The sequence below is a fragment of the Solea solea genome, chromosome 9, assembly GCF_958295425.1.
Source record: "Solea solea chromosome 9, fSolSol10.1, whole genome shotgun sequence".
NCBI classification, from domain to species: domain Eukaryota; kingdom Metazoa; phylum Chordata; class Actinopteri; order Pleuronectiformes; family Soleidae; genus Solea; species Solea solea.
This window is the reverse complement of record NC_081142.1, coordinates 6,456,220-6,470,959: the sequence shown is the minus strand read 5'-3', so window position 1 is coordinate 6,470,959 and position 14,740 is coordinate 6,456,220. Positions and strand designations below refer to the sequence as shown.

The window sequence follows — 14,740 nt, the reverse complement described above, 5'->3', positions numbered from 1 at the left end:
AATTATGTTTTACAATATTTTGAGGCCTTTCTGGTGACAGGCGTGGACAGTGAGCAGTAGCTTATGATTGCTGTGCAGTTCTCAATGTTACTGTATCCGTCCCATCAGATTTATGTCAGCTGTAACAGTCCTTAGTGTTTGAATAACCTAATCCCTAATCTAACCCTAACCCTAGCCCCGCCCCGACCTTCATCTGCGGTCACTGCAGTGACCAAATCCAGTCTAAGCTCAGCCTTTGGTAACGAATGCATCATATGAATAATGTTAGACTCACAGTGAGGTCATGAAAGAAATGAAAACACCACTGTGATTTTCTGGTGGCTCTGTAATATTCAGACATAGACCATCATCATCATCAAAATCTGCTTCACTATTAGAACTTCTGTCCTCATCACGTTTATGTTCACCTGCAGGACAGAAAGTGTCTTCATCAACACACAACTATAATATCTGCTCATTTATCAGTTCACTGACAACTCAATTCTTTCTATCACGGCTGATCAAAAATGAATCAAACACATGTGAAACTATCCAGCCCTCAGCATTGCTGTTTCCAAAAGAATAATACAATTCTGAAAAGAAAAGAACAATTCATCAAAAATTGAACATTTGTAGTTGAAGGCTAAATTAATCTCCAACAATCTCCAAGTTCTCTGTTTTCAGCTTCTTAAATATTCTCTGGTGTCTTTGCTCCTCTACCATAATAATAATATTGATTTGTATAGCACTTCTCAAAACACAGGCACAAACGTGCTTCACTATTGAGAAAATAAGATTAAAAGACATAAAAGAATTATCTTTGTGAATATCTTTGGTTTGTGGACAACAACTTTTTTTTCTTCTCCATTTTCTGATTCATTTAGAACATTCCAAACCGATGAATTGGTGATGAAAAGCTTCAACGGCGCAAGTACGTGTGGATGGAATAAAGCAACACTAAGTGTACAACGTTAAAAATGCTGGAACCCTCCTTCATAGCATCAACAGTCACTTTCACAGTGAAGTGCAGTAACATGAGGTAATCCTGATAAACCAGTGACACCACACTGTGAACAAGGTATTAACACTCCACCCAAACAGGGAGAGCAGGACTGTGCCTCCTTACGAATAAAGATGTCGCTTCAAATGTTTGAAACAGTGTGGTGATCTGGGCCATTTTTGTGCCAATATTGTTCCTCCGATGTTTTAAATATTTAAAATTAACGATTGTGAAAGCATTTGTTTTGGGGTAATTTTTTTTTAAAGAAAAAGATTTTGTCTCCTGAGAGAAATTCAGCTTAACTGACGTGAAAAATATCTACACACGAGCCGATAACCTGCCATTACTTTCCACTAGACTTTTTTTTACTGAAATAAAGACATTGTGTATTAAATATATAACTTACTGCTCGTATACAAAAAAAAGGTAGGGGACTGACTTTTTTTTTTCCCACAAAGTTTTCAGTCCAGTAGTGGACCAGTGTCCACGCAGTGCGTCAGTGTTACAGTGTGATGAGGTTCTCAGCCATGTAACAGAGACTGTAGAAGTTGCAGCCGACGCAGCAGAGGTTACAGAGGGAGCACAGTAGCTGGTAGAGCCACAGGCGACTGCTGAGGTGCCTGTATTTGGCGTCCGTGTCGCACAGCTTGGCGTACGCCTCGCGGTTAGACGACAGGCCGATGTCCTGGCCCAGTCCGCACGCCTGCTCAATGAGGTGCATGTCTGCCATGATGTCGGACGTCATTTGGCCAAACCACTGTGCGTTGACAGCCGCAACCATCACCGACACAAAGAAGATGAAGATCTGCTGGGGACATCGGTGACAGTGAGGTAATACTGCAATATACACTAAGCAGACATTTTATTAGGTACTTGAACGCAAATATCTAGTGAACCAATCACATGGCAGCGGGTCACTGCATTCAGGTATGTAGACAACAAAGTCTACTCATATTTAATGAACTATGAATGTGACAGACTGGTCTGTATTTTTCAAGCACAATCACATGCGCCCCTTGTACCTTACAAAGTGGCTGATGAGTGTATGTGATGTGCAAAGTGATGATGACAGAGACACTACAGACCTGAAAGGCTTCTCTTTCATTGAGCAGGTCGCTGGGATGATACACAGCGTAGATGGTGAGGTTGAAGAAGGCACAAGCTGAACCCAGGTGGAGGTAGTACGGCACGAGACGACTCTGAATAAATCCATACGTGTGTCTGCTCAGGTAGCTGTCCATCACAAAGCCTGTGCAGAAACAGGAGAAAGTCATTAGCACTGCAGGAAACAAGTGTTTTTTTGAGCCACAATAGTTTATGCTCAGATATTCCAATGTAAGAAAAAACATCACACTTCACACATCACACATTTTTGACATCTTTGACAGGGAACACACGGTGATAAAACTGCTAAAATGAATGCTCTCCATCTCGCTTCTTCTCTCTAAAGTTGTAAAAAAAAACCTGTTTGATTATACTGTGTTTGTATAAATACAGCCACAACCACACCTCAGTAAAGCTTCTATAAACACTGTGGTGAAATAATGGCAGGGAGTACATTGTAATGGGTCAATTAGTTAATGACTGCATGTAGCATGTAGAGAGGTATGTGAATGACATACAGTAGCTCCATGAGCACAGACATGCTGTAGATTTTTGTCAACTGTGTAAGTGCGTTCACTGAGCTGCAGGTGAAGAGGTTCACATCTCACATAAAAAAGGCATTACGTCAAGTTCTAACCACGACAACTCGTGATAACAACTTGCTTTAAAGCTCGAAACTCCCTCTTCTTCGGCCAGGTAACTTCTGCCAAAGTTTCACTCGTTTATTTAAGAAGGGAAGTGAAGACGATTACATCAAAGAAGACAAAACATGGTTTAGAAACAAATCACAGTGTGTGCATGGAACTAACTTGAAACAAAGGTGACCCAAATTTGCATTCCCCAGTAAGTGGAGAGCAGCAGCAACTGCAGCAGCTTCACAGTGAACGTGGGCTCATGGTCGGTGGCCATGATGATTCCTCTTTGCTTTGTCTCTGCAGCAACTGCACTGTCTGGAAGGACCTGGAATGCTTTACGCCTTGCAGCCTTGGTCTCGTTTCACATCAGAGAAATCTGCAAACATAAATCCACATGCCACAGTGAGGGTGTGGCGTCAAGCAGAACATTAACTTAGTAATGTGAAAAGTGAGTTCAGGGTTGTCAGATCCAGGTATTCTTTGAAGTCAAGTAGAGCGTGACACAGAGGGATCCTACAGCAATAAAACAAACGGCACAGTAAAATTGTTAATTGTTCCAGTTTGGGGTGTTTTTGCTGAAAAGCATCAGGCTCAGATGAACATGGAACTGAAATGATTCAAATGCAGTCATAATAAAAAGAATTTAGAGATAATTCCATACATACAAACTTAGAGCATTTACACTAAACTATATATGTGTCACATCAATGCAGGACTTTATTTGAGTATTTATCTGATGTACTGTATACTCTGTTAATGTGCAACCTTCTTTAACGCTGTGACTTGTCCTGTATACAGTAAATGCAGTTCACATAAACAGTACCACCATATGATGAAAAGGAAAGAATAAGCAAAAAGTGATTCAAAAACCCAAGGCTGAATGGCAAGTATTTGTTTTTCGCAAGTCATATCGACATTGCAATATTCAACATGTTATCACATATCACATATTATAAAAGATATTGACAGATTCGGACTTTCCGGTTCAATAACTTGTAAACGAAACGATCTATAAACACAAGCGTGGTCTCTTCCCAATCAGAATTGTGTACTCAATGAGCTACAGTAACATTTTCATCCAAGTGATGAAGAATTCCGTGCTGGAAGAATAACATGTGTCTCTATGTGCAGCGGCAGCAAGACGGGAAACTACAACATTTTTATCAAATTTTGGACAACATACTAAACTATGACATTTTTGTCAAATTTTGGATGACATACTAAACTATGACATTTTGGTCACTTTTTGTACGACATACTAAACTATGACATTTTGGTCACTTTTTTGACAACACACTAAACTATGACATTTTGGTCACTTTTAGCAAGACATACTAAAGTATGACATTTTTGTCAAATTTTGGACGACATACTAAACTATGACATTTTGGTCACTTTTAGCAAGACATACTAAAGTATGACATTTTTGTCAAATTTTGGACGACATACTAAACTATGACATTTTTGTCAAATTTTGAACCACATACTAAACAATGACATTTTTGTCAAATTTTGGACCACATACTAAACTATGACATTTTGGTCACTTTTTGGACGACATACTAAACTATGACATTTTGGTCACTTTTAGCGAGACATACTAAAGTATGACTTTTTTGTCACATTTTGGACCACATTCTAAACTATGACATTTTGGTCACTTTTTGGACGACATACTAAACTATGACATTTTGGTCACTTTTAGCAAGACATACTAAAGTATGACTTTTTTGTCACATTTTGGACCACATTCTGAACTATGACATTTTGGTAACTTTTTTAACGACATACTAAACTATGACATTTTTATCAAATTTTGGATGAAATACGAACCTATGACATTTTGGTCACTTTTAGCAAGACATACTAAAGTATGACATTTTTGTCAAATTTTGGACGACATACTAAACTATGACATTTTGGTAAAATTTTGGACCACATACTAAACTATGACATTTTTATCAAATTTTGGACGACATACTAAACTATGACATTTTGGTCACTTTTAGCAAGACATACTAAAGTATGACATTTTTGTCAAATTTTGGACGACATACTAAACTATGACATTTTTGTCAAATTTTGAACCACATACTAAACAATGACATTTTTGTCAAATTTTTGACAACATACTAAACTATGACATTTTGGTCACTTTTTGTACGTCATACTTAACTATGCCATTTTTATCAAATTTAGGACGATATACTAAACTATGACATTTTGGTCACTTTTAGCAAGACATACTAAAGTATGACTTTTTTGTCACATTTTGGACCACATACTAAACTATGACATTTTGGTGACTTTTTTAACGACATACTAAACTATGACTATGACAAATTTTGGTTGACATACTAAACTATGACATTTTGGTCACAATTTGGACCACATACTAACCTATGACTTTTTTGTCACATTTTGGACGACATACTATACTATGACATTTTTGTCAAATTTTGGACTACATACTAAACTATGACATTTTTGTCACATTTTGGACGACTTACTAACCTATGACATTTATGTCACAATTTGGACCACATACTAACCTATGACTTTTTTGTCACATTTTGGACGACATACTATACTATGATATTTTTGTCAAATTTTGGACTACATACTAAACTATGACATTTTTTTCAAATTTTGGACGACATACTAAACTATGACATTTTGGTCACTTTCTGTACGACATACTAAACTATGACATTTTTATCAAATTTTGGAAGACATACTAAACTACGACATTTTGGTCACTTTTTGGATGACATACTAACCTATGACTTTTTTGTCACATTTTGGATGACATACTAAACAATGACATTTTGGTCACTTTTTGGACGACATACTAAACTATGACATTTTTGTCACATTTTGGACGACACACTAAACTATGACATTTTTGTCACTTTTAGCAAGAAATACTAACCTATGACTTTTTTGTAACATTTCGGACGACATACTAAACTATGACATTTTTGTCAAATTTTGGACGACATACTTTACTATGATTTTTTGGTCACTTTTTGTACGACATACTTAACTATGCCATTTTTATCAAATTTAGGACGACATACTAAACTATGACTTTGGTCACTTTTTGAGTGACATACTAAACTATGCCATTTTTGTCACAATTTGGACTACATACTAAACTATGACATTTTTTTCACATTTTGGACGACATACTAACCTATGACTTTTTGTCACATTTTGGACCACATACTAACCTATGACTTTTTTGTCACATTTTGGACGGCATACTATACTATGACATTTTTGTCAAATTTTGGACTACATACTAAACTATGACATTTTTGTCACATTTTGGACGACATACTAACCTATGACTTTTTTGTCACATTTTGGACGACACACTAACCTATGACTTTTTTGTCACATTTTGGACGACATACTAAAGTATGACCTTTTTGTCAAGTTCAAGACATTGCAGAGAATCATGTTGCTGATGGGATTTGAACCCATAATCCTAGTCTTGTTAGGCTAGTGCATTAACGGTTAGGCCACTAGTCCAGTATCTAAAACTTTGTTGACACACTAACCTATGACTTTTGTGTCACATTTTGAGAGATAAACTAAACTATGACATTTTTGTCAAATTTCGGACGACATACTAAACTATGACATTTTTGTCACTTTTAGCAAGAAATACTAACCTATGACTTTTTTGTAAAATTTCGGACGACATACTAAACTATGACATTTTTGTCACATTTTGGTCGACATACTAAACGATGACATTTTGGTCAAATTTCGGACGACATACTATACTATGATTTTTTTGTCACAATTTGGATCACATACTAAACTATGACATTTTTGTCACAATTTGGACGGTATACTAAAGTATGACTTCTTTGTCAAGTTCTGGACAACGTACTAAAATAGGACTTCGTTGTCAAGTTCAAGACATTTCAGAGAACCATGTTGCCGGTGGGATTTGAACCCATAATCCTAGACTTGTTGGGCTAGTGCATTAACCGTTAGGCCACTAGGCCAGTATCTACCACTTTGTTGACATACTAAACTATGACTTTGGTGTCACATTTTGAGCGACATACTAAACTATGACATTTTTGTCACATTTTGGACGACATACTATACTATGATTATTTTGTCACAATTTGGACCACATACTAAACTATGACATTTTTGTCACAATTTGGACCACATACTAACCTATGACTTTTTTGTCACATTTTGGATGACATACTTTATACTATGACATTTTTGTCAAATTTTGGACTACATACTAAACTATGACATTTTTGTCACATTTTGGACGACATACTAACCTATGACTTTTTTGTCACATTTTGGACCACATACTAACCTATGACTTTTTTGTCACATTTTGGACGACATACTATACTATGACATTTTTGTCAAATTTTGGACTACATACTAAACTATGACATTTTTGTCACATTTTGGACGACATACTAATCTATGACTTTTTTGTCACATTGTGGACGACATACTAACCTATGACTTTTTTGTCACATTTTGGACGACATACTATGACATTTTGGGGACTTTTTGGACGACATACTAAACTATGACATTTTGAACAACATACTAACCTATAACTTTTTTGTCACATTTTGGACGACATGCCAAAGTATGAACTAAGACATTGCAAAGAATCATGTTGCTGGTGAGATTTGAACCCATAATCCTAGGCTTGTTAGGCTAGTGCATTATCGGTAAGGCCACTAGGCCAGTATCTCAAACTTTGTTGACACACTAACCTATGACTTTTGTGTCACATTTTGAGAGACATACTAAACTATGACATTTTTGTCAAATTTCGGACGACATACTTAACTATGACATTTTTGTCAAATTTTGGACGACATACTAAACTATGACATTTTGGTCACTTTTTGGACGACATACTAACCTATGACTTTTGTGTCACATTTTGGACCACATACTAAACTATGACATTTTTGTCAAATTTTGGACCACATACTAAACTATGACATTTTTGTCAAATTTTGGACGACATACTAAACTATGACATTTTTGTCACATTTTGGTCGACATACTAAACGATGACATTTTTGTCAAATTTTGGACGACATACTAAACTATGACATTTTTGTCACATTTTGGTCGACATACTAAACGATGACATTTTGGTCAAATTTCGGACGACATACTAAACTATGACATTTTTGTCAAATTTTGGACGACATACTATACTATGATTTTTTTGTCAGAATTTGAATCACATACTAAACTATGACATTTTTGTCACAATTTGGACGGCATACTAAAGTATGACTTTTTTATCAAGTTCTGGACGACGTACTAAAGTAGGACTTTGTTGTCAAGTTGAAGACATTTCAGAGAACCATGTTGCCGGTGGGATTTGAACCCATAATCCTAGGCTTGTTGGGCTAGTGCATTAACCGTTAGGCCACTAGGCCAGTATCTACCACTTTGTTGACATACTAAACTATGACTTTGCTGTGACATTTTGAGCGACATATTAAACTATGACATTTTTGTCACATTTTGGACGACATACTATACTATGATTATTTTGTCACAATTTGGACCACATACTAAACTATGCCATTTTTGTCACAATTTGGACCACATACTAACCTATGACTTTTTTGTCACATTTTGGACGACATACTATGACATTTTTGTCCAATTTTGGACTACATATTAAACTATGACATTTTGTCACATTTTGGACGACATACTAACCTATGACTTTTTTGTCACATTTTGGACCACATACTAACGTATGACTTTTTTGTCACATTTTGGACGACATGCCAAAGTATGACCTTTTTGTCAAGTTCAAGACATTGCAGAGAATCATGTTGCTGGTGGGATTTGAACCCATAATCCTAGGCTTGTTAGGCTAGTGCATTAACGGTTAGGCCACTAGGCCAGACGCCATACTAAACTATGACATTTTTGTCAAATTTCGGAAGACATACTAAACTATGACATTTTTGTCAAATTTTGAACCACATACTAAACAATGACATTTTTGTCAAATTTTGGACAACATACTAAACTATGACATTTTGGTCACTTTTTGTACGACATACTAAACTATGACATTTTTGTCAAATTTTGGACGACATACTAAACTATGACATTTTTGTTAAATTTTGGACCACATACTAACCTATGACATTTTTGTCACAATTTGGACCACATACTAACCTATGACTTTTTTGTCACATTTTGGACGACATACTAAACTATGACATTTTTGTCACATTTTGGACGACATACTAACCTATGACATTTTTGTCAAATTTTGGACGACATACTAAACTATGACATTTTGGTCACTTTTTGTACGACATACTAAACTATGACATTTTTATCAAATTTTGGACGACACACTAAACTATGACATTTTGGTCACTTTTAGCAAGACATACTAAAGTATGACATTTTTGTCAAATTTTGAACGACATACTAAACTATGACATTTTGGTTAAATTTTGGACCACATACTAAACTATGACATTTTTATCAAATTTTGGACGACATACTAAACTATGACATTTTGGTCACTTTTAGCAAGACATACTAAAGTATGCCATTTTTGTCAAATTTTGGACGACATACTAAACTATGACATTTTTGTCAAATTTTGAACCACATACTAAACAATGACATTTTTGTCAAATTTTGGACCACATACTAAACTATGACATTTTGGTCACTTTTTGGACGACATACTAAACCATGACATTTTGGTCACTTTTAGCAAGACATACTAAAGTATGACTTTTTTGTCACATTTTGGACCACATTCTAAACTATGACATTTTGGTAACTTTTTTAACGACAAACTAAACTATGACATTTTTATCAAATTTTGGATGACATACGAACCTATGACATTTTGGTTACTTTTAGCAAGACATACTAAAGTATGACATTTTTGTCAAATTTTGGACGACATACTATGACATTTTGGTAAAATTTTGGACCACATACTAAACTATGAAATTTTTTTAAAATTTTGGACGACATACTAAACTATGACATTTTTGTCAAATTTTGAACCACATACTAAACAATGACATTTTGGTCACTTTTTGTACGACATACTTAACAATGCCATTTTTATCAAATTTCGGAAGACATACTAAACTATGACATTTTTGTCAAATTTTGGACGACATACTAAACTATGACATTTTGGTCACTTTTAGCAAGACGTACTAAAGTATGACATTTTTGTCAAATTTTGGACGACATACTAAACTATGACATTTTTGTCAAATTTTGGACCACATACTAAACAATTACATTTTTGTCAAATTTTGGACGACATACTAAACTATGACATTTTTGTGACTTTTTTAACGACATACTAAACTATGACATTTTTATCAAATTTTGGATGACATACTATACTATGACATTTTTGTCAAATTTTGGACTACATACTAAACTATGACATTTTTTTCACATTTTGGACGACATACTATACTATGACATTTTTATCAAATTTTGGACGACATACTATACTATGACATTTTTGTCAAATTTTGGACTACATACTAAACTATGACATTTTTTTCACATTTTGGACGACATACTATACTATGACATTTTTATCAAATTTTGGACGACATACTATACTATGACATTTTTGTCAAATTTTGGACTACATACTAAACTATGACATTTTTGTCACAATTTGGACCACATACTTACCTATGACTTTTTTGTCACATTTTGGACGACATACTATATTATGACATTTTTGTCAAATTTTGGACGACATACTAAACTATGACATTTTTGTCACTTTTAGCAAGAAATACTAACCTATGACTTTTTTGTAAAATTTCGGACGACATACTAAACTATGACATTTTTGTCACATTTTGGTCATAGTACTAAACTATGAAATTTTTGTCACTTTTAGCAAGAAATACTAACCTATGACTTTTTTGTAACATTTCGGACGACATACTAAACGATGACATTTTTGTCACATTTTGGTCGACATACTAAACGATGACATTTTTGTCGAATTTCGGACGACATACTAAACTATGACATTTTTGTCAAATTTTGGACGACATACTATACTATGATTTTTTTGTCACAATTTGGATCACATACTAAACTATGACATTTTTGTCAAATTTTGAACCACATACTAAACAATGACATTTTTGTCAAATTTTGGACAACATACTAAACTATGACATTTTGGTCACTTTTTGTACGACATACTAAACTATGACATTTTTGTCAAATTTTGGACGACATACTAAACTATGACATTTTTGTTAAATTTTGGACCACATACTAACCTATGACATTTTTGTCACAATTTGGACCACATACTAACCTATGACTTTTTTGTCACATTTTGGACGACATACTAAACTATGACATTTTTGTCACATTTTGGACGACATACTAACCTATGACATTTTTGTCAAATTTTGGACGACATACTAAACTATGACATTTTGGTCACTTTTTGTACGACATACTAAACTATGACATTTTTATCAAATTTTGGACGACACACTAAACTATGACATTTTGGTCACTTTTAGCAAGACATACTAAAGTATGACATTTTTGTCAAATTTTGAACGACATACTAAACTATGACATTTTGGTTAAATTTTGGACCACATACTAAACTATGACATTTTTATCAAATTTTGGACGACATACTAAACTATGACATTTTGGTCACTTTTAGCAAGACATACTAAAGTATGCCATTTTTGTCAAATTTTGGACGACATACTAAACTATGACATTTTTGTCAAATTTTGAACCACATACTAAACAATGACATTTTTGTCAAATTTTGGACCACATACTAAACTATGACATTTTGGTCACTTTTTGGACGACATACTAAACCATGACATTTTGGTCACTTTTAGCAAGACATACTAAAGTATGACTTTTTTGTCACATTTTGGACCACATTCTAAACTATGACATTTTGGTAACTTTTTTAACGACAAACTAAACTATGACATTTTTATCAAATTTTGGATGACATACGAACCTATGACATTTTGGTTACTTTTAGCAAGACATACTAAAGTATGACATTTTTGTCAAATTTTGGACGACATACTATGACATTTTGGTAAAATTTTGGACCACATACTAAACTATGAAATTTTTATCAAATTTTGGACGACATACTAAACTATGACATTTTTGTCAAATTTTGAACCACATACTAAACAATGACATTTTGGTCACTTTTTGTACGACATACTTAACAATGCCATTTTTATCAAATTTCGGAAGACATACTAAACTATGACATTTTTGTCAAATTTTGGACGACATACTAAACTATGACATTTTGGTCACTTTTAGCAAGACATACTAAAGTATGACATTTTTGTCAAATTTTGGACGACATACTAAACTATGACATTTTTGTCAAATTTTGGACCACATACTAAACAATTACATTTTTGTCAAATTTTGGACGACATACTAAACTATGACATTTTTGTGACTTTTTTAACGACATACTAAACTATGACATTTTTATCAAATTTTGGATGACATACTATACTATGACATTTTTGTCAAATTTTGGACTACATACTAAACTATGACATTTTTTTCACATTTTGGACGACATACTATACTATGACATTTTTATCAAATTTTGGACGACATACTATACTATGACATTTTTGTCAAATTTTGGACTACATACTAAACTATGACATTTTTGTCACAATTTGGACCACATACTTACCTATGACTTTTTTGTCACATTTTGGACGACATACTATATTATGACATTTTTGTCAAATTTTGGACGACATACTAAACTATGACATTTTTGTCACTTTTAGCAAGAAATACTAACCTATGACTTTTTTGTAAAATTTCGGACGACATACTAAACTATGACATTTTTGTCACATTTTGGTCATAGTACTAAACTATGAAATTTTTGTCACTTTTAGCAAGAAATACTAACCTATGACTTTTTTGTAACATTTCGGACGACATACTAAACGATGACATTTTTGTCACATTTTGGTCGACATACTAAACGATGACATTTTTGTCGAATTTCGGACGACATACTAAACTATGACATTTTTGTAAAATTTTGGACGACATACTATACTATGATTTTTTTGTCACAATTTGGATCACATACTAAACTATGACATTTTTGTCACAATTTGGATCACATACTAACCTATGACTTTTTTGTCACATTTTGGACGACATACTATGACATTTTGGGGACTTTTTGGACGACATACTAAACTATGACATTTTGAACGACATACTAACCTATGACTTTTTTGTCACATTTTGGACGACATGCTAAAGTATGACTTTTTTTGTCACATTTTGGACGACATACTAACCTATGACTTTTTTGTCACATTTTGGAGGACATACTAAAGTATGACTTTTTTGTCACATTTTGGACGACATGTCAAGTTCTGGACATTTCAAAGTACCATGTTGCAGGTGAGATTTGAACCCATAATTGTAGGCCTGTTAGGCTAGTGCATTAACCTTTAGGCCAACAGGCCGGTATCTATCACATTGTTGACATACTAAAATTTTGGATGACATACTAAAGCATGACTTTATTGTCGCATTTTGGACGACATACTATACTATGACTTTTTTGTCAAATTTTGGACGACATAAGGTTATCTTTGCATGAGGTGATTTTGGTGACTGTACAATGTACAGTAGAAGAGCTATTGAAAATTATTTGAAAAATTGTTTTAAAACATTTATTGTCCAAAATAATTGAATTCAGGTCACTTGGATGAAAATGTTACTGTAGCTCATTAAGTACACAATTCTGATTGGGAAGAGATCACGCTTGTGTTTATAGAACGTTTCGTTTACACGTTATTGAAACGGAAAGTCCGAATCTGTCAATATCTTTCCAACTTTACCGAACTATGTTTTCCTAGTATCGTGCAGGCCAACTATATTATAAGAGAAAAACAGTATTTGAGATTGGCCTAATGCGTTATTTTTATTTGTAAAATATTTATTATTCACAGAAAGTGATTCTGTACTTGACATGGGATATTGGCCTGTCGAAGTTATGCTCTCGTATTATTACACTACATTTACCTCCGTGTGTGAAAGCAAAGACACACAAATAAAGGTGTCATAACGCAGTAAGGCAGCATTTTTCGATAGAGCGTCAAAACCTGCTCCACAAACTTCCGCATTGTAGTCAAGGAAACCGGTTTGCTGTCTTGACCTTTCTCCTACTGTAACATATCATTTTTTGCACCAGAATAAAAAAATACTGTAAAGTCCATACACAGCTAATTTTAGCCTACCATACTAGCTCATTGATATATTACATATCTGATTGATTTCACTGTCAAGAAGCATCGACAGCAGAAGACCATGGCTGACCGACGGGGGCGTCAACGACACTTCAAAGTCACCTTATATGTCAACTAACAGCGAGTGTGTGAGCAGGTTTTAGCAGTTAACGACACTAACTAGCAGCTAACAGCTAGCAAAAGTTAACTTCACGTAAAGTTAGCTTCGCGTTGGAAATCTCTTCTCTTGATTCTCTTCACTGTCCTGTGTGTCAGCGCGTCTTCCACCTAATGTAAAAGTCAACAGCGTGACTTTAACGGTAATAAATAAGAGTACAAGCCTACCTGTTTTCAAAAACAAGACAACTCCAATCGATTTCTTACTGTCGGTGCTGCAGATGTACGACAATAAACGGAGTGAACCTGCTAACTGCAGCTGCTGCTACACACACAACTGAGGAGAAGAAGGCGGAACAGCAGCTAATGTGCTCTCTGCTAGTTTCTCTAGTCAGTCCTTCCTTCTCTACAACAACTTTCACCACACCACGAACAACCTTCCTTCCCACTGCGGAGAGCAGGAACACACGTGCTGCTTACATGTGTATAGATTGTTATTTTAGCAATGCTATAATGACCATAAAGTCTCATGTATTTAAAAACTGGAGTGAAACCCT

The 14,740-nt window shown here is 34.5% G+C and overlaps 1 protein-coding gene across 1 annotated transcript; it reads right to left on the bottom strand.

Moving 5' to 3' along the window:
- Positions 1-444: 444 nt before the first annotated feature.
- Positions 445-14,622, bottom strand: si:ch211-121a2.4 (transmembrane protein 205). Its single transcript, XM_058639114.1, has 4 exons — positions 14,412-14,622; positions 2,893-3,094; positions 2,065-2,228; positions 445-1,784 (listed from the first exon to the last, which is right to left on the bottom strand). Exons 2-4 carry the CDS (start codon positions 2,990-2,992, stop codon positions 1,482-1,484), a joined length of 567 nt encoding a protein of 188 aa, XP_058495097.1. The 5' UTR covers positions 2,993-3,094; positions 14,412-14,622; the 3' UTR covers positions 445-1,481.
- Between the last annotated feature and the right edge of the window lie 118 nt (positions 14,623-14,740).